The sequence below is a fragment of the Lipophrys pholis genome (genome assembly GCF_963383615.2).
Source record: "Lipophrys pholis genome assembly, chromosome: 20".
Taxonomy (NCBI): domain Eukaryota; kingdom Metazoa; phylum Chordata; class Actinopteri; order Blenniiformes; family Blenniidae; genus Lipophrys; species Lipophrys pholis.
In genome coordinates, this window is record NC_137648.1 from 22680873 (window position 1) to 22702754 (window position 21882).

The 21882-nt window shown below is 45.9% G+C and overlaps 1 protein-coding gene across 1 annotated transcript; it reads right to left on the reverse strand.

Annotated features, from left to right (window-relative positions):
• Window positions 1-1119: 1119 nt before the first annotated feature.
• On the reverse strand, window positions 1120-14970 carry LOC308125944 (NACHT, LRR and PYD domains-containing protein 12-like; the record flags this gene model as incomplete). The annotated part of the gene is made up of 8 exons (XM_080489988.1): window positions 1120-1179; window positions 2205-2373; window positions 2643-2825; window positions 5435-5617; window positions 5882-6055; window positions 7710-9567; window positions 9661-9833; window positions 14924-14970. The coding sequence occupies 8 exons, from the start codon at window positions 14968-14970 to the stop codon at window positions 1120-1122; spliced, it is 2847 nt and encodes a 948-aa protein (XP_080346114.1).
• Between the last annotated feature and the right edge of the window lie 6912 nt (window positions 14971-21882).

Genomic DNA, 21882 nt, shown 5'->3' on the forward strand with positions numbered 1-21882 from the left:
CCACCCTAATACACATGTATATAATATAGACGAAGATGTATACAATATAAGTACTGAATAAAATTTTACTTTAGGGGCCACATACAGCCCAGTTTCATCTTGAGCCTCATGAGCCTCATGGCGCTCTTGGCATTAAGATCAAGGTTGAGAGACAAGCGAAGAAGTGTGCTTCCAAACATTTGTTGAACAGACAGCGCCATCTAGTGGCTTTAGAAAATAAACACATGGATTCATGAAGCCTCTTGAGGCCGTCACTAATTATCAGGAAACCTTCCATGAACTTCCACTGCTATACAGGCGATACATAAATCTATTCACCAGTGAAACCAGATGACACAGATCAACTTGTTAAACTTGAAGCTTTTCTTCAAGACAGAAAAGCCTGGATGAGCCGTAATCTTCTGCTTCTGACCTCACATAAAACAGAAGTTAGAATATCTGGCCCAAAACATCTGAGAGAGAAATGATCTCAAGATATAGTAACACTACATGGTATTACTTTGTCCACCAGTACCACTGTGAGGAACCTGGGAGTTACTTTGGACCAGGATTGATCCTTCAACTCCACATTAAACAAATCTGCAGGACTGCTTTCTTTCACCTTCGTAATATTTGTAGAATCAGGAACATGCTGACTCAGAGTGATGCTGAAAAACTAATCAATCATTTGTTACTTCCAGGGTAGATTATTGTAACTCCCTATTATCAGGGTGAAATAATAACTGCTTAAAAAGAAGAATTAAAAATCCTCCTAACTTACAGAGCTCCTAATGACCAGGCTCCTTCATATCCTGAAGAACTGTTAGTCCCACATCACCCAGAAGAACACTTGGTTCTCAGAGTGCTGCCCCCTGGAGGCTACTGGGAGTTCTACAGGTAGAATGGGAGACTGAGATTTCAGCTACCAGGTCTCTCTCTCTCTCTCTCTCTCTCTCTCTCTCTCTCTCTCTCTCTCTCCTAGAAAAAGGGAGTTTTCCCTTTCCACAGTCTTCTTCTTCTTCCTTTGGGTTTAACGGCAGTTTGCATCAGTCGCTTGTACTCGCTCATGTGGATTTGTTGGGTTTTCTCTGTTAAAGTGCTCTGAAATGACGTTGTTGTATAAGTACAGTTGATGTGACTTCAGTCTTCGGTCTTCTGGACACTCAGCATCCTCTCTGCCCTCATCCCCTCCACCGCCAGCTGCAGAGAGATGAGAGAGATGAGAGGTGATGAGGACAGTCTGGAGCAGCCAGGACTTCAGTCCTGTCCACAGCAGCAGCTCGGAGCTCATGAAGGACCACCACTGTCAGACCAACACAACAAGCCTGTGGCTCCTCTGATTGGCTGACTGTGTCCTCTGCTGTCCAATCCTGAAGCTGCTCAGCGTTGTCCTCTCACAGCCTCACTGAGCAGTCAAACTCTGGACCTTTGTTACCACTGGTGTTTTTCTACGAGCTCCACTCAGCCTTGGTCAATTTCCATTGCAATATAGTACGACCACGGCGTGGGCGGAGTCACCGAGCCTTTTCCTGTCGTGCACAAGTAATCACCACCAACATGATGCTTCACTGTCCGCTGTTTCAGTTTAACTGGTGCCCCTGTTAACTGGTGACTTCTGCCACAAACCGTGAGCAGAAGCTGACGTTAAAATAAGACAAAGAAACGGTACGACACTTTAAACTTGAATGGAAACGTGGATTAATGATGTTCGCCAGGACAGCTACGGATTTTGGTGGGGTTTCTAACATCTGCTGTGAAAAGGGGAAGCTAGAGGAAGCTGATCACCAGTTCGCAGGGAAACCATTAATCCAAAACAACGCACCTCAGAGACCTGATACTCGTAGCAGGTCGCTCTGTCGAGCTCCTGAAACCTCTGGTCGCCACCAGACCAAAAGAAATCACCTGCACATCGTTGTTGCTCCGCAGGGTTTATTTCTGAGCGTCTATCTCAGTTTGTTGGCGTTTTTGTTGTGATTGGGTATAAAAAATATCGAGGTGAATGAGCCGCCCTCCGGCTCATTTGTGTCGTGATGCGCCAGCCAATCAAGTACGCTTAAAACTTCGGCTGCGCCGGTACCATGAAAATACCTGGCACTGGGAACAAACACGTAGTGGAAAAGTATCGATAGCGAGTCGAGTCGAGTCGGGCTGAGGAGGGACTAGTGGAAAAACGCCATAACTGTGTTTAGTAGAAAGCTGCTGGGAGCAGCATGGACTCACTCAACAGTCTGCAGGCTGCAGTCTGGACTCTTCTCAAGATCAACAAGCTGCTTCACATCTGAATCCCGCAGCCAGTTGTAGCGCAGGTCGAGCACCCTCAGGTGGGAGGGGTTAGACTTCAGAGCTGAGGCCAGAGAAGAACAGCTGAGCTTTGTCAAACTGCATTTCCATAACCTGAATAAAGAGAGAAAGCAGCAGAATGAATGAGGAACCAATCAGATGTGTTGATGGAGAAATGAGCAGCTCCACTTTACTGTGTCCTGATCAATGAGCTGTTCTGTTGTTGTGGATCTTCATCACACTCCTCATCCACATGTCAGCACAACCTTCCCACTCCTCCTCATGTCCACACACATCAGTAACAAGCTGCTGAGCTCAGTCCATCTCTCACTGCAGCTTAGAAACATTTCTCCTTCTACAACAGTAACAGACAGTCAACTGACCTCAGAGTCTCCAGACCACAGAGTGGACTCTCCAGAAAACCACACAGCTGCTCAACTCCTGAATCGTGCAGCGGGTTCCTACTCAGCTCCAGATACTTCAGATGCTTCAGGACGGAGGGGTTAGATTTCAGAGCTGAGGCCAAAGAAGAACAGCTGATCTTTGACAACTTGCAGAACTTCAACCTGAATAACGAGGGACAGAAGTGAGATTAGCGGACTGATCAGTCTGATCCTTGTTGTCTATTTCTTCTTCTTAAGAAAGTTGGATCCTTGAGGAAGTGAAATAAGAACTATTGTTGTTATTCTCACTGATTTGATCTTTGCTATTTTGGAGAGGTGGATTGATGTGACAGCAAACAGAAGCAGAGCCCAGAGGGAGGACAAGTCAACAGCCAAGGTTACTGGACATCAAGCCAACAAGTCCAGAGTCTGAGCGATAGTGAGAGTTTGGAGCTCCAGCTGGGAGATCAGTGACTCTTCATCCAGGAGAGATCAGCTTCTTCAGAAAGCTGAAGGTGAACATGGAGCGAGTCAGAGGTTCACAGTGACACTGTTAACAAATGGATTTGAGTTTTTACAAATCTGAAACCCTGGATGATCAATGAGGTCCAATCTCTCCTCAAATGGCACAAGACCACCTTCCAGACCAGGGACAGGTGAACCCGTCTTTATATTCTGAAGCCACTAGAGGGCGCTGTCAGTTCAACAAATGTTTGAAACCCCACTTCATTGACAGTCATTAAGCTTCTATCTCAAAACCGAGAGTGCTATCTGGTGGAAGCAGAGAATAAAGGAAGTGGTTGATGAGGCGTCAATTGACCACCATTACTGTACATCAAGGCCACGTCTGACCTGACTGCAGGCATCAGTGAGACCAAGGCGGCCTACAAAATCAAAACTGAGGAGCCCCTTCACTGAAAAAACCCCAAAGATGTTGTTGCAGGGAATATAGCATGGCACTCTTTATAAAGACAACAAACAGGGGCCTGTTTGTGCTGACACCTCATTGGCAGAGGGACAAAACCATTTCTTTGCCCACGTTGAGACTGTGAGGTCTACGAGCACACCACGTCCCCCATCTTGTAGCAGCAGCACTCTGACACTTCAAGAGCTTGAAGCAAAAGGTGGAACACCCAGAAAAGCTGCCAGCACTGGCAAAGTACCGGGTAGGGTACTCAGAGCCTGCGCTGAGTATCTGTTTTGGGGTAACTCACTAGAATCACTAATTGTCCTGTGTCACAGGCCACCTTCCCCTGCCTGAGTCCTGCCACCATAATCCCTGTCCCAAAGAAACCAACCATCCACAGCCTTAATGATTCCAGGCCTGTGATCAGGAAGGGCTTTGAAAGGTTGGTTGTAGACCCTATCAGAGACACACTTTCCCCCCACAACGGGATTGTCATCACTGGGCTGGAGCACCTGGAGCACCAGGGGAACTATGTGAGGGTCCTCTTTGGTGGATTGCAGCTCAGCTTTTGATACAATAATCCTGGACAGTCTCGCAGACAAGCTCTCTCAACTTGGTCTCTTCAAATCCATCTGCAGCTGGATGAGGGCCTCTCTGACGAACCAACGCCAGACAGTCAGACTTGGCCCCACCTCTCAACACTCAGCACTGGTTCCCCACAAGGTTGTGTACTAAGTCCACTCTCATACTCTCTGAACACACACACCAAAATATCATCAAGTCCCCCGATGGCACTGCCATGGTCGGGCTCATCTCAGAAAGAGATGAGGTCGAGCGACTGTGTGCATGGAGTTTAGAGAATGATCTCACCACAAAGACCAAATAACTCATCATGGACTTTCTTAATTGCAGCATGGACCAGACCCCACTCTTCATCAACATGAACTATGTTGAAAGAGTTCAGTCCTTTAACCTCCTGGGTGTCCACTTCACTGATGACCTGGTCTGCCAATACCACAGAGGTGATAAAGAAGGCGCAGTGGCAGCTCCACTTCCTGAGGGTGCTCAGATAGAACCGTTTGGAGGGGAAGCTGCTGACGACCTATACAGCGCCACCGTGGAGCGCAACCTGGCATACTTCAAAAATACTACCCAAGCAGGAACTGTGCAGTATCCCGTAATGTGTATGTAATAATAATAACACATTGGTTTTATAAAGTGCTTTTCAGGACACTCAGACGCTTTCATTGCATTATTCATTCATTCCATGGTGGTAAACTAAGTATGGAGCCACAGCGAGGCTGCACCATCGGCCCCTCCGACCACCACCAACCACTCACTGCATTCACCCAGGAAGTTTGGGGTTCAGTGTCTTGCCAAAGGATATTTCGGCATGTAGATAGGCAGGGATGGGAATCAAACCTGCAACCTTTCGATTGGGAGACGACCGCCCCTGATGTGGGGGTATGCGTTCCTTAAAAACATAAACTGAAAATATTATACATATATATATATTATTTTCAGTTTATTTATCTTATTATTAACTTATTTAGTCTTTTTTTTTAGCAACTACTATGTTTTTAACCCCTTAATGAAGAACCGTTTCACAATCTTGTTGTATGCACTGTTACACAATGACAACAAAGGCTTTCACACTTTAAAATGTAAAACTTTCAATGATCTACTGCAGCACCTTTCTTCTTCTACCAAGCTTTGAACTGTGGAGCTCCACACGTTTCTGCCACAGTCACAGGATTAAAGCACAGAGAAGAAGTCTCAGTTTCTCATGGAGATCCTCAGTGGATCACTCTCATATCAGCCTGATGTCTGCACTGTAGTGTCAACACAACTTTCATTTCACACAAATACAACGATGGAGTCTGACCCCAGAGTCTCCAGACTACAGAGTGGACTCTCCAGAAAACCACACAGCTGCTCAGCTCCTGAATCCTGCAGCTGGTTCTCACTCAGGTCCAGATGTTTGAGATGTTTCTGGAGGGAGGGGTTGGACATCAGAGCTGAGGTCACAGAAGCAGAGCTGATCTTTGACATCCTGCAGTCCTTCAAACTGAATAAAGAGAGAAAGAAGTGCGATTAGAAGACACTCTTTGATGTTGAAGTCATTGAGACTGAAGAAGGTTCAGACTGGAAGAGTTTAGAAATGTAAAGTCCAAACAACTGAAGTCAACAGGAGGAGGAGAGTCTCATCAACATGCCGATCACTAACATGCTGCAGAGCTCAGTCCATCTCTGTCCTCCAACATCTGGATCCTCCTAAACTCCTCTCAGTGGTTTGACTTCAACACATTCTAACGTCAGACAGTGAACTGACCTCAGAGTCTCCAGGTTACAGTTTGGACTCTCCAGTCCAGCACAGAGAAACTTCACTGATGAATCCTTCAGCTTGATTAAACTCAGCTCCAGATATTTGAGATGGGACGGGTCAGACTTCAGAGCTGAGGAGATCACTTCAATGTGAGAATCAGAAAGTTCCCACAAACAAAATCTGTAAGGAGACAGAGAGAGGACAGGACATTATGAGAGAGGACTCTTTGTTGGGCACTTCCTGTTTGACATCAGAGCTTCAGCTCATCTTCTCTGGGTTGGACTTTGGCTTCAGTTGGACATGAAGGAGAGACCATGAAGTTCTTGAGTAATGGAGCAGTGAAGGTTGACAGGCTGATGGTGGAGTAGTGGTTAGTCCCTCAGAGCAGGAATCTAGGGATTTCGGTGTCAGCATGTTCTCCCTGTGTGTGTGTGTGTGTGTGTGTGTGTGTGTGTGTGTGTGTGTGTGTGTGTGTGTGTGTGTGTGTGTGTGTGTGTGTGTGTGTGTGTGTATAGCTTATGAAATTTGAATCTAACACCCGGTGGACAAACTCAAGCGAAACATCAGATGAGCACAAATGGATATTAAACCCAACATAGACTGCAGTATCTCCATTGTCAAGGGCCAGCGAGCCAATGAGAGGTTCCAGATCAATGATGAGCCAATACCAATAATCCTGGAGAAGCCCATCAGAAGCCTTGGATGGTGGTAAAACATTGAATTCAAAGACTCCATATAGCTGGAACAACTAAGGCAGGTTACCATCAGTGGTCTCAAGAAGATCAGCATTGTACTCCCAAGGAACCTGAAGCTCTGGTTCTTGAAGTTCTGACTGCTTCCCCGCCTCATGTGGCCATATTTCATCTATGAGGTCACATTATCCTACGCCAATTGGCTGCAGTGACTGGTATTTGTGCAAGTGAGGAAGTGGCTTGGAGTACTCAGATGCCTCAGCAGCATAGACTTGTAAGGCAATGGAGCCCACTCCCTGCTAATCTCAAGCCTCATGGATGGGTACAAATGCTCTAAGGCAAGGGTATTCAATTAGGATGGCTTGGGAGCAACAACAACCACATCGCAGAAAGCTACTTCTGCTGAACGCAGGTGAATGTTGGTTAAGGAGGTGCGCCACCAGGAGGAGGCAGACAGGGGTACCAGAGCTGTCTCTCAAGTCAAGCAAAGCAGCTGGATGAGGTGGTAGAATGTGGAGAGGAGGGCGATCACTAGGAGAGAGCTGTGGAACATGGAGGCTAATATGCTGAGCTTTACCATCAGAGCCACTTATGATGTCCTGCTCTCTCCAATCTACATCTGTGGTTCGGATAAGATCCGGCCTGTCTCCAGTGTCTGGCTCCAGCAACATTGAAACACATCCTGATGGGTTGTGAGACCAGCCTTACTGAAGGCAGATACTCCTGGCAAGACCTGGTCCTTTGGTCCAAATCCTGTCGCTGTGTTTTCATCGTGTAGCTGACAGTGCCCTGGGAGGAAGCCATCGATGAGGCATTCGAAAGAAAATGCTTGCAAAATGCAAACTTGGCCACTGAAGCCGAGGACCGTGGCTGGCTGGAGAGTATAGGTGCGTCCAGTGGAAGTGGGCTGCAGGAGCTTAATAGCGAGTTCCACCACAAGGCTACGAAGGGAGTTTGGAATCAGTGGACGGGGGGGGGGGGGGGGGGGGGGGGGGGTTCGACCAGCCATGTCCGCCACTGATCCAAAGCCTAAGACACAGTGCTGAGCCACATGGGTTTTCATGACATCTCCAAAGAGGAACTACAGGAACTACTTTCTATAAACATCACAGACATTTGATTATAATGACATGTGGACTCACCGAGCCTTCCTGCAGTTCCTCACAGCTGGGATCAGTCTTCGTCGTCCCTCATCTGATGTGTAGTAGCTCATTAAGTTTAACTCCTCCAGGACCTGGTCGGACATCTGCAGCATGTAGGCCAGAGCTGAGCAGTGGACCTCAGAAAGTCTCTCTGATCTGTTCCCTGACAGGAACTTTTGGATCTCCTGACTTACTGAGAGGTCCTTCATCTCCATCAGACAGTGGAAGATGTTGATGCTTCTGTCAGGAGACATTTCATCACTGTTCATCTCCTTCAGGTTCTGGATGACTCTCTGGATGGTTTCTGGACTGCTCTCTGTCCGACCCAGCAGACCGACTAAGAGTCTCTGGTTGGACTTCAGAGAGAGGCCATGAAGGAAGCGGACAAACAGGTCCAGGTTGCCATTCTGACTTCTGAGGGATTTCTGCAGGACGTTCTTCAGGAAGTTGTCCAGAGATGGGAAAGCATCATCATCATCATCATCTCTGAATAACTTCAACACTTTATCACGAAGAGTCTTTATCTTTAATCCCGTGTGTTCCCGGTCCTCTCTGAGGAAGGTCTTCAGTACGTCCGTATTGCTGTTGGTGAAACAGTGGAACATGTAGACTGCTGCCAGAAACTCCTGAACACTCAGATGGATGAAGCTGTAGACGGTTTTCTGGAAGATTGCAGACTCTCTTTTGAAGATCTGAGTACAAATTCCAGAGTGCAGTGAGGCCTCAGTCACATCCAGACCACATTGCTCCAGGTCTTCTTGGTAGAACATGACGTTTCCTTTCTCCAGATTTTGAAAGGCCAGCCTGCCCAGCTTCAGAAGAACCTCCCTGTCAGCCTCCGTCAGTTCCTGTGGACCCGTCTCATGTCCTTCATGGTACTTGAGCTTCTTCCTGTGTGTCTGAACCAGCACAAAGTGGGAGTACATGTCAGTCAGGGTCTGGGGCAGCTCTCCTCTCTGCTCTGTGGTCAACATGTGCTCCAGAACTGTGGCAGTGATCCAGCAGAAGACTGGGATTCCACACATGACGTGGAGGCTCCTGGATGTCTGGATGTGGGAGATGATTCTGCTGCTCAGCTCCTCATCACTCAGTCTCCTCCTGAAGTACTGCTCTTTCTGGGCGTCAGTGAAGCCTCGCACTTCTGTCAGTCTGTCCACACATGACGGAGGGATCTGATTGGCTGCTGCGGGTCGGGAAGTGATCCAGACCTGAGCCGAGGGCAGCAGATTCCCCCGGATGAGGTTTGTGAGCAGCAGGCTGACTGAAGACTTGTGTGAGACGTCGACCACCAGCTGGGAGCTGCTGAAGTCCAGAGAAAGTCTGCTTTCATCCAGGCCGTCAAAGATGAAGAGCAGCCTGCAGACAGCCAGCTCCTCTGCTGTCACCTTCTGTAAGGCTGGATGGAAAACATGGAGCAGCATGAGAAGACTGTAGGGCTGCTCTCTGATCAGGTTCAGCTCCCTGAAGGAGAGCACCACCAGCACACTGACGTCCTGGTTCTCCAGGCCCTCGGCCCAGTCCAGAGTGAACTTGTGCACCAAGAAAGTTTTTCCACTGCCGGCCACGCCGCTGGTCAGAACCACTCGGATGTGTCTGTGCTGCTCAGCTGAGGCTCTGAAGATGTCCTGACACCTGATGGCAGTGTCATGGAGGCTCTCCTTCCTGGAAGCTGTCTCCAGCTGCATCAGCTCCGGTTCCCTCTGAAGCTCCTCACTGTGTCCCTCTGTGATGTGGAGCTCAGTGTAGATCCTGTTGAGGAGGGTTCCTCCTCCTGGTTCATCACTTCCTTCACTCACACGTTCACATCTGCTCCTCACACTCCTCTTATGTTCCTCTAGAACCTTCTGCAGACCAGCACCTGCTCAAAGATAACAACAATCAGACTGCACATAAAAAACAAAAGAACAAGTCCAGTGAAGACAGACGAGTCCCTCAGCAGACACGTGTCCACTCTTACTCTGTGGAGCTCTGCTTCTGGATCTTTCTGCACACTGAGGACAGCAGGAGGCTCCTGATGAAGAACCCTGGTCCCAGTGGGAGCTGACCTGGTGTCCACAGCTCCACCAGACTGGATCCTTCAAGACGTCCTGACACAAAGCAGAGTAGACGCCACTCCTTTTCTCTCTGTGGACACCAAACATTCACTCTGAGCACCACAACACACCGCAAACACACAAACATTCAGCCTCAACTCTCACTGCTTCAAAATACTGGAGCTGAATGTGAAAGGGAACACAACGTTTCTCCCTGGTTTTGAGGAAAAAAGACAACAAGGAGAGGGTGGCAGTATCCCCGTTGGTAGGGCCGTCGACTCCCAGTCACAATGTTTCAGGTTCGATTCCCCATCTACACATATCCACATGTCAAAGTGTCCTTGAGCAAGACATTGAACCCCAACGTGCCCCCAATGGATGAACAAAGCAGCCGTGTGTGAATGATTGACTGTTGTTAATGATGAAAAGTGCTTTGAGACTGCTCATATATATGTGTGTGTGTGTGTGTGTGTGTGTGTGTGTGTGTGTGTGTGTGTGTGTGTGTGTGTGTGTGTGTGTGTGTGTGTGTGTGTGTGTGTGTGTTTGTAAAACAAAGAGTTTCTTACTTCCTGTCTGAAGGTCGAGGTTCAGAACTGAAGTCTGGTGGAATGTCATTGGACCAGTCGCTCTTCAGAGACAACCTGCTGGATGCTGAAGACTCTGCTGTGGGTCTGAGCTTCACACTTCCTCTACACACACACACACACACACACACACACACACACACACACACACACACACACACACACACACACACACACACACACACACACACACACACACACACACACACACACACACACACACACACACACACTAAAAAATGTGTAGAATGTCCATCACGACATGTCACCGTCTAATTTTGCCTGACTTCATCTTTTTTTTTGAGAAATATAGCAAATTATCGGTTTGTGTACACAATGCACAGCTGACTTCCAGTTTTAGACTATGCCCAGTAATGAGCAATGTGATTGGTCAATTCATACCATGTGATCTATACCGTTTGAAAGGCGGCCTCTTATTGGTTTGTACTTCTCTGACTTTCATGGTGCTTTCAAATGCTGAAGCAGAGAGGAGGATTTTCCTTTCCAAGATGCTGGGGAATTGCATATGCAGAATCCACACAGGTTGGATCAAATATTTAATACTTCCAAAATGAAATGAGAGAAGGAAAAATGAATTCCCACCCCCACCCCCACTCACCGTTTACATTTTGGACACCCATAATCTTTTGATGGACAACCAAAACACCAATTTCTGCCTACAACCATGCCCTGAACACGTCCATATGCTGACGTCCAGTCACAGCGTCAGTGAACACAACATCTCTCTCTCTGGTTTTGAGGAAATAAAAGGAAAAGAAGAGTTTCTTACTTCCTGTCTGAAGGTCGAGGTTCAGAACTGAAGTCTGGTGGAATGTCATTGGACCAGTCGCTCTTCAGAGACAACCTGCTGGATGCTGAAGACTCTGCTGTGGGTCTGAGCTTCACACCTCCTCTACACACACACACACACACACACACACACACACACACACACACACACACACACACACACACACACACACACACACACACACACACACACACACACACACACACACACACACACACACACACACACACACATTGTAAAAAGATGGACAAAAGGAAAAAATGAATGTTAGAACCGAGTGAACAAAAATCACAAATCTGCTCGCTGTCCTGGAGATCAGTGCTCAGTAACAGCGTTTCTCTCGCTCTTATTTTCTTTTTTATGAACCCATTCGGACCAGTCTGCAGAGAACAATAAGTTCTAAACGTGAACAAAATCGAGTGATACCACTACGGGGACCACCATGTTTGTTTTCAGGCACATGAGCAAAAGGAACTATTTACCACGGAGGAGATGAGCATGCGCAGGAACAGCGCTCTGCCGCCTCCGGCCGCCTCTGAGGGGGGAATCGCGCCCGTGAAAGAAAAGTTCCACCTCTAGAGCCGATATAAAAAGTCACGGATGCAGTCGATCTGCACACCGGTGACGTGTAAACGAACCCCCAAAAGTGAAGGAAGTTTTGCAGATACACTCGTTTTTGTTGTCGCGTAAATGGAGGGTCAGTCGACGTTTCTCGTTGTTCTCGATCTCAACAGGACACTTTGTCCACAATTCCACATTTCATTCTGTTCATCAGTGGTGGTCAAGTTGCTTGGAAATAGTTATTAGTTACTGGTTACTTCTGTGAGAAAGGAATGTGGTCACTTTACTGATTGCTTATTTTCAAAAGTAATTAGTTACTTTAATAATTACTTTACTTGATTACATTTTAAAAACATGATGCACAACCCGATTACTGACCAAATTAGACTTCATGATCCACTCTCTTTATTTTCCAGAGCCACAAGATGGCGCTGCCTCTCCACCAAGTGTTTGAAAGCAGTCCTTCAGCCTCTATCTTAAAACCAAGAGCGCCATCTGGTGGTCGAGAAATAAAGGAAGTGGTTGATGAGGCTTCCATGTGGTCTATAGTATAGACTCAATGGTATAGACTCTATACCATTTGAAAGGCGGCCTCTGATTGGTTCGTACTTCTCTGACTCATCATGGTGCGTTCAAATGCTGAAGCAGAGAAGAGGAATTTCTTTTCCAAGATGCTGAGGAATTATAGATGCAGAATCCACACGGGTGGTATTAATTATATGGACCCTATGATCGATCAAATTTTTCACCACCAAAATAAAATGAGAGAAGGAAAAATCACCCCCACCCCCACCCCCACCCCCACTCACCGTTTACATTTTGGACACCCATAATCTTTTGATGGACAACCAAAACACCAATTTCTGCCTACAACCATGCCCTGAACACGTCCATATGCTGACGTCCAGTCACAGCGTCAGTGAACACAACATCTCTCTCTCTGGTTTTGAGGAAATAAAAGGAAAAGAAGAGTTTCTTACTTCCTGTCTGAAGGTCGAGGTTCAGAACTGAAGTCTGGTGGAATGTCATTGGACCAGTCGCTCTTCAGAGACAACCTGCTGGATGCTGAAGACTCTGCTGTGGGTCTGAGCTTCACACCTCCTCTACACACACACACACACACACACACACACACACACACACACACACACACACACACACACACACACACACACACACACACACACACACAGTGGAAAGATGGACAAAAGGAAAATATTATTATTAGAACCGAGTGAACAAAAATCACAAATGTGCTCGCTGTCCTGGAGATCAGTGCTCAGTAACAGCGTTTCTCTCGCTCTCATTTCCTTTTTGCTTTCGTTTTGCTCACGCTTCACGTGACAACACCTTGACCATTTCAAAAAGTGTTGCGTTTTCACTGAGGCAGCACGCTGACAACAATGTTGTTAATATGCCGGACCACTGGAGGGCGCTGTTGCTTTCTTTTTTATTTTATGAACCCATTCGGACCAGTCTGCAGATTATTATAAACATGAACAGAATCGAGTGATACTACTACGGGGACCACCATGTTTGTTTTCAGGCACATGAGCAGAAGGAACTATTTACCACGGAGGAGATGAGCATGCGCAGGAACAGCGCTCTGCCCCCTCCGGCCGCCTCTGCAGGGGGGAATCGCGCCCGTGAAAGAAAAGTTCCACCTCTAGAGCCGATATAAAAAGTCACGGATGCAGTCGATCCGCAATTCCACATTTCATTCTGTTCAGCAGTGTTGGTCAAGTTGCTAGGACATAGTTATTAGTTACTTCTATGAGAAAGGGGTGTGGTTTCTTTACTGATTACTTATTTTCAAAAGTAATTCGTTACTTTAATAATTACTTTGAACGCCTTTCTTCAGCCGCCATCTTAAAACCAAGAGCGCCATCTGGTGGAGTCGAGAAATAAAGGAAATGGTTGATGAGGCTTCATTTGGCCAGAAGTGGTGAATACGCTATGAAGCAGTAAACCAGGGGTCACCAACCGTGGTGGGGGGGGGGAGTGAGAGAGAGAGAGAGAGAGAAAGCGAGAGAGAGAGAGAAAGTGAGAGAGAGAGAGAGAGAGAGAGAGAGAGCAAGAGAGAGAAAGAGAGAGAGAGAGAGAGGTGTTGCAGCTCCTCTCCGACCCAGAAGCTTCTGACCGCCCAGAATAGATCCACACCCTCCCTGTGTTACAAGTCGCCCGCTGCTACAATATGAAATATTGGAACCAAGTGAACAAAGATCTCATCATCTCTCTGTCCCGTATTTCTCTGCTGCGTCCATCTTTATATGCGACCGACTGAACTGTGTTTCATGCTGTGGTCAAAGAAGTGTGATCCAGCACAAACTTTCTCTGCAGCATGTCCCATGACTCTTCCAATCCAGGTGAGGAAGAACCAGAGAGTCTGAGACAAACAAGGTCAGCTGGAGGGAACCAGAACAATCCCACCGGAACATGACAAGTGTGTCCAATATAGATTGATGAAATGTCTCTTGTGCTTCAAAAGAGGGAGGCCGAGGACGAGTGAGAGTTAGAGCCACTATCCAAGATGAAACATCCAAAACCCAAGAATCTATCAGGAAGACGAGCCGCTAAGAGAATGTCTCAGACAGCAGAAACCTGTTGAGACTGAGGAGGAGCGGTAGTATCGTGGAGAGACATGGCGTGTCTCACCAGCAGATAGAGGAGGCGGATGATATGAACGGCCAGAAAGTGCTGGACTGACAGACAACATGGAGGCTCTAATCATGGCAGCACAAGAACAGGTACTGAGCCGATGTCCATAGAGGCAAGATTCTACCACCAGGCTGTGCATAAATATGTAATATGCATTTATATACATTTCTGAGATGTCGCTCTGTGTTTGGCAGTAATGCTGCACAGTTCTGAAGCTTCCTTGTTGCAGGCACAGATTAACTTTTATTCCATGTTTTACGGCCTGCTGTGTCAACACAATGGGACCTTTATGGTTGTGTGTCCGATCACCTGCTCAGGACTTTCAACCAGGGTGTGTGTGTCACAAAGGATCGTTTTCATGTTCTTATTTCAGTAGATGTGTCTTAATACATGTGAGCAAACCGTTGGTTCCAGCAGGTCTTGTCTTCAACCAGTGGAAGTGCAGCTCATAACACGGCGCAGAGCAGCTTGACATGACACAAACACCGAGTGCTGCATCATTTCTTCTGTTTGGTGTCTTTGTGGTTTGTGTCTGTGGACTCTGCAGGAGCCGCTGATGTCTCTCACCTGTCCACAGTCTCTGCTCGGTCCTCCTCTTCGTCCACGTCACACATCTTCAGTCAGGCTGAGAAAGAATGAAGTCAAACCTGTTAAAAAGTCACACACGTCATTTCTTTTGACGTCCACTGAGACAAAACTCAGTCGCACTTTGACAACAGAAGACAGACGCTGGACAAACACTCACCTGCGTCTCCTTCCCTGACGCAGTCGACTGTCAGTTACAGTCTGAACTTGCTGGTTTCCTGGTTGGACTTTAAATAGATCACCTGAACTCCTCCCCTCACGGAACAATCATGTATTGTAATATATAGGAAAATATATTGCAATACATTAAATAATATATTTCCATAAATGTTATATATATATATATATATATATATATATATATATATATATATATATATATATATATATATATATATATACTGGAAAAAAATGTTTAGTTTTTTTTTTTTCCAAGCCACTGTGCTTTACTATTGTAGAGTCCAGCAGGACAAGATTCTTGTCTGTAAAGCCGCTTTATTATTAAACAGAACCAATCTCCTCCAACCACACACACACACACACACACACACACACACACACACACACACACACACACACACACACACACACACTCAGTTTAAGCTTTTACATTATAAGTGTAAGCAGTGAAAGAAAATGCGACGTTAATGGGGTGATCCTGACTGTATTCTCCAGAGAAACTTCTGGAAGATGCCGTCAGCATCACTTTCCCTGAAGCAGCAGCTCAAACTGAGGATGTTTCCTTTCAGTGACCAGCAGGTAAGAAAACATCTCATCAATCAAGTTTGAGAGTTTTTTTACGTAACATAAGCTGGATTTGTTAACTTGTCTTCCTCTGTATTGCAGCAGATCTTGGAGATGCTGAAGGAGATGGAGGAAGTCACGGGAATCAAGATGGAGGACCTGAGACTCATCCATTACGTTTTGATGTTTTGCTCCCGGAAGTAAGATGATCAATGGAATGGAGGACATCCTTCCCGTGGGCTCACCACCTGCAGGAAAGGTTCTTAATGGGTGCAATGTGATCTGGGTGACGGTGCTCAGACTGACACCCCTGCCACCTGGAAAGAGGGAGAAAATGGATGGATGGATGGAGGACATCATAGAAGTAGAATGGTCAATATTTTGTGTCTTTGTAAACCTCTCTACCTGCACCTTGTCAAGGTTTTTCAGATCTTCTTCAACATCCTGATGGCCGAAGGTCCAACAAGGCCTGAGGCAGAGGTCATCATAGCCAGAGGGAGAAAGTTCTAACATGCTCTCACAGGGGAACCAACCGGACATGACAGTGGAGCTGAAGGTAGATTGAAGCCTCCTGTCCTGATCAGTCTTCACAGAGTGGATCTCTCTCTTATCTGTCTGTCTGTCCTCTCCTCTGTCCCCTCACCCCACCCGGCCAGCAGGAAGCCGCCACCTCTGAGTCTGCTTTCTGCAGGTCTCTTCCTGTTAGAGGGAGTTCTTCCTTTCCACAGTCGCTCACGCTTGCTCACGTGGATTAGTTGGGTTTTCTCTATTAAAGTACCCAGTGATTGTATATAAAATAAAGAACAATGACATGATTTATGATGGTTTGATTCTTTTAAAGGTGTCATAGGTATTTGTTGAAGGTTTTTCATGGACATTTACTCCTTCCTGCTGAAGAAACTACAGTTATTCTCCATTCTTGTCGTTTGTTTTGCTTCATGCAGCCACACATTGTCACTGGATGAATGAAGGAGGCAGATCAGTTTAGTAGCTGACCTCTGACCTCTGACCCTGAGCTTCACTGTGGTTACAGCTGCAGCTGAGTTAGACAACTTTGTCAATCATGTACGCAGCAGGTATAAAACAGAATAAACTTCTGTTACATGGCTCACCGACATTTTGGGATATAAAATGACACAGGTGCAGTGAAGTGAAATGTAAATATAATGCAGAATTTAGAATAGAGCAGAGTGGAGTTAGATGAGACACTTTTCTTATTTTGTCCTGAAGGTAAGGAAACATGACAAATAGAATAAAAGCATATAGCATTATTTCAGGATGCTATATGCTATATGCTTTTGTTCTATTTGTCATGTTTCCTTACCTTCAGGACAAAATCATCTAGCATTATTTCAGGATGTCTGAAATAATTCGACCTTGTTTCTTTGTCAATAATTCCTTTCCAGTCATACATTATTGCCTCAAATAGCAACGTTTTAATTTCTTTTCAGAAATATTTGTAGTTATTCTATCTGAGCCTGGAGATCAGTCAGAGGCTGTTTTTATGATGATACTTCAATTTTCAAATCCTCCTCGCAAACATTTCTAAAGTTTTCATCATTTACAGTAATAAATGATTTAAAGTAATTCAGCATTTTGTTTAGAATAAGAAGATACATACAAGATCTCCTCTATACTTTTTGGTTCTACGTATTCTTCCCCATTCATCAAGAGAATGAATCTTTTTTTTCTAGGCTGTTTTTATAAATTGAATGTGGAATATGATGGTGTTTTCTCCTTCCTCACTCCACTTGGCTCTGGACCTTATACATGCACTCTGAGCTTTATTCAGATAAAATCTACCTGGATGTACCTTCCAGTGTACTTGTGCTTCCCAGAACTGAACATGATCCCTGAAATCATGAAGTAACTTAAGCCACTGACGTGATTCTCCCTTTTAAATATGGCGGCGACCTCATAAAAGTATGGCGGTGACCGTAAACAAGAATGTCGGCAACCACAAGCAAGCATGACGGCGCCCTTATGCCGACATTATTTGATACCGCACTGGCGGGGTTTCAATTTTGAAAGTAGTATGGCGCTGACCGTGAGCAATTATGGCGGCGACCACTAACAAGCATGTCAGCGCCCGAAAGCCACCATCTTTATACCGCACTGGCGGGGTTTCAATTCTGTAGAAGCAAGGTTGCACTGCGGATCATGTACTCTTGCCTCCCACCGACAGTGGCGCTGTAATTGTGCTTCAGAACAAGATGACGGTGACCTGCAGGAAGCGGCCATATTTTATGTACTACCGCCTCCCACCGACAGTGGCGCTGTGGTGGTCATTCGGAACAAAATGGCGAAACAATGTGGCGGCGATCACAAGGAAGCAGCCATATTGACGGCCATCTTGGATTCCCCACTGGCAGCCTCTCCACTGGTGGGGTTTCAATTTTGAGAGTAGTATGGCGCTGACCGTGAGCGATTATGGCGGCGGCCACTAACAAGTGTGTGAGCGCCCATAAGCCACCATCTTGATACCACACTGGCGGGGTTTCAATTCTGGAGAAGCAAGGTCGCGCTGCGGATCATGTACTTCTGCCTCCCACCAACAGTGGCGCTGTGATTGTGCTTCAACACAAAATGACCGCGACCTGCAGGAAGAGGCCATATTTCATGTACTACCGCCTCCCACCGACAGTGGCGCTGTGGTGGTGATTCAGAACAAAATGGCGGAACAATGTGGAGGCGATCACAAGGAAGCAGCCATCTTGTCGGCCATCTTGGATTCCCCACTGGCAGCCTCTCACTTTTTCTGACGTGCATGAAGGTTTGTTTTTTTTACCTGCGGAAAAAAAAATCTTTAGTTTGATTTTCGATTTTTTCTGAAGCCCATGAAGGTTTTGGCGGGTTATTTTAGCCTCCAAATTTTTCTTTTCTTCAGTGGCCCTAAAACTCTTCCGTAGAGACCCCCACATTGTCCAAATGGAACAAAAATAGTTTGTACCATTTCCTTGTCTGACCTGATACTAACCTCAATTTGCCTTTTGAGAGAATACATGTATACATGTGTACATTTTGTACAGGAGTTTATTACAGTCTCATATAAAGTCAACAATAATGATAATAATATTAAAGCCCATACGATTTTGCTATCAGAATCGTATGGGCTGATATACAAATTTGGGGATCGGATCGGAAGTGAAAAAACGTGGATGGGTGCTTCCCTACTGCAGTGTAGATGAGCAAGTTCCTGAAGCTGTCCCTGCATCAGACACCTGAAATAAGAAAATCTGAATGTTCATGAATTGTGCTTCAATATTTGTTTTCAAAATATTTTAGTGACTATTTTAGTAACTAGTGAAATATTTTAGAGTTACTGAATAATATTTAATGTACGATGCAATTTATTTTTTGTCTAAAACTAGTCATTAATTCACTGGTACGCACAAGAATTTAATTCTTCCCTTTAAATCATTAATGCAGTACTTGTATATAATGCAGACAGTTGTTTTCAACTATCTTAAGGTAATTGAAATGACTCATTTAATGTGTAAATAAATTAAATATGTAAATTAACACTGATAGGCTAAATGTCTAAATGTTTCAGTACCATGTCAGAATCTGCATGGATACTCTCGTGGATATTGTAAAAATAATTTGTGAACTCCTATTATGTTTTTTTTTTTTTAGTTGGAGTCAAATATACCTCGTTTATTCAAAAAAACAATTACAAAAACATATTACAGTGTATTTATTGGTCAAATTCATACATTACTCAAGCTTATAAATTTCCATGAAACTTTGGGCAAGTAAAAATTTGTCTGGGCAAGTAAAAAGTTGTAAGCACTTGCCCGAAAGGTAATCCTTAATGTCAAGCCCAGCTTGTGATGTTGGGCTCAAGCTGGACTTCCTGAATGAAATCTCCCAGTAGGCTTTTCCACCAAAAAGAACCAGAAGCTATTTCAGAGCTGGTACCAGAGCCAGTTCTTAATGGGAGCTACGTCATTGCGTCACTCCAAAACGTGATACATCACTGATTTCAACAATTTAGCACTGACCGCGCTCATCCAGGTACAAGGAAACGGACTGTATTCATCGGTTTATTCTGGGTCGCTCCATCTAGTTTGGCCTGAACCAGATACAGACCAAAGAGCGAGAAAACATTACGTCTCTTCTTGTCTCTATTCAACTTCCGGTGCGCTACCCAAGTGGCTGCACGGTACAACAGCTCCTTACTTTTTTCCTACTAACTGTTCTTTTAGTGGATTTTTTATTTTTTTTGTACAACATCCTGCCACAAGATGGATATAACTCTGGCCAAGTCTGTCCTGGTTTTTCTCATGTTAATAACTTTACTGGCTACACCTGTGACCACCGAGGTCTGGTGCTGCAGCGGTCCTATTGTTTACACTAGGGATCTGCTGTTAGCCCTCGGTAACGCAACTAAGCTAACCTGCGAAAGACCCGATGTTCCCAACGGGATGAACAGGAGGAGACGGGGGGGGGGGGCTCAAACATTACGCTGGATGGTTTTCACCTGACACGGGCAGACAGGACAAAGGAGAGTGGTAAGAGGAAAGAAGGAGGGCTGGCAGTGTTTGTGAACGATAGATGGTGTAATCCTGGGCACATCACTGTTAAAGAACAACTCTGCTGTAAGAACTGTTAGCCATTAGCATGAGGCCCTATTACCTGCCGCGGGAATTCTCGCACGTTATCGAGATAACTGCGTACGTTCCCCCCTCTGCTAACGCCCACGCAGCGTGTGATGTCCTGCACTCGCTCACAAACAGGCTGCAGACACAACACCCACAGGCTCTCCTCCTCATCACCGGGGATTTTAATCATGCCTCTCCTTCCTCTACTCTGCCCACCTTCAAACAATATGTCACCTGCTGCACCAGAGACAATAAAATACTGGACCTTTTCTATGCCAACACCAAGGGGGCATACACCTCATCTCCTCTCCCTCCCCTTGGCCGATCAGATCACAACCTTGTGCACCTCCTGCCTGTGTACAAACCTCTGGTACACAGACAACCAGCTGTGACCTGCACCATTAAAATCTGGTCCGATGAGGCAGAAGAGGCTCTCAAAGACTGTTTTGAGACAACTACATGGGAAGTGTTCTATGAGGACCACGGGGAGGACATCAACAGCCTCACAAACTGCATCACAGACTACATAAACTGTGTGGATTACACGGTTCCCACCAAGACCGTACGCTGTTTTGCCAACAGCAAACCGTGGATCACTCCTGAGATAAGGGCCCTCCTCAAGGACAAAAGGAGGGCCTTTGAATCAAAAGACAGGGAGGAGAGGAGGACTGTGCAGAGAGAGCTGAGGAGGAAGATCAGAGAGGGGAAAAGCAGCTACAGGAGGAAGATGGAGGAACAGCTGCAGCAGCGGAATGTCAGCGGAGTCTGGAAGGACCTGAAAGCCATCTCGGGTCACAAGGACTCCAACACAGAGCGGGTCCCAGTCCGGCTCCTCTCTGGCCCAGCAACGAAGTCGGGCCAGCATAGTACAGTTTTTCGGTTGAGCTCGCGGAAATCAACACATAAGCGCAAGGTATTGTCCTTTTTACGCACACACACCACCGGTGACGAATTAGCTGACACTGATTTTTGGATCCAACCCCTGTTCAAAACCTTTTAAACATACTCTTTTACCTCTTTGTAGAGTGGTCGGGGAATGGAGTTGTAACTCTTTTGCACAGGTGTGTTGTCAGTGGTGTTAACATTTAGCTGCAATCCAGGAATACATCCAATATCCCCTTCCTCACGAGCAAAAACATCAGACTGTTCATAAAGCATTTGGCGAACAACTTCCTGATCACTTCCTGAGAGGTGGTCGAGATCAACCTTTGGGTGCCATCTCAGCTGTAAAGGAGCTGTGCTGAAAGTCTCTTTTTCTTTACTTTGACTGTCGCATGACACCTGAGCTGTACAACAGTATGACTGGTTGGCTGATTTGACATTTTCAGGACAACACTGAAAAAACAAAACAACCTTGTTCTAACACTTTATTCCAAACAGCACCGACAACAACAACAAAATATCCACGACACTAGGAACCACTGATGCTTCCTTTAGAACCTCCTTTAGCATAGGAACCACTGATGCTTCCTTTAGAACCTCCTTTAGCATAGAAAACACTAATGCTTCCTTTATCAAAGGAGACCAGCTCATGTTCCCCCACAATTCCTTGAGGTGACAACGTATAAAGGGACCCACTCAGCCGAGGGTTCA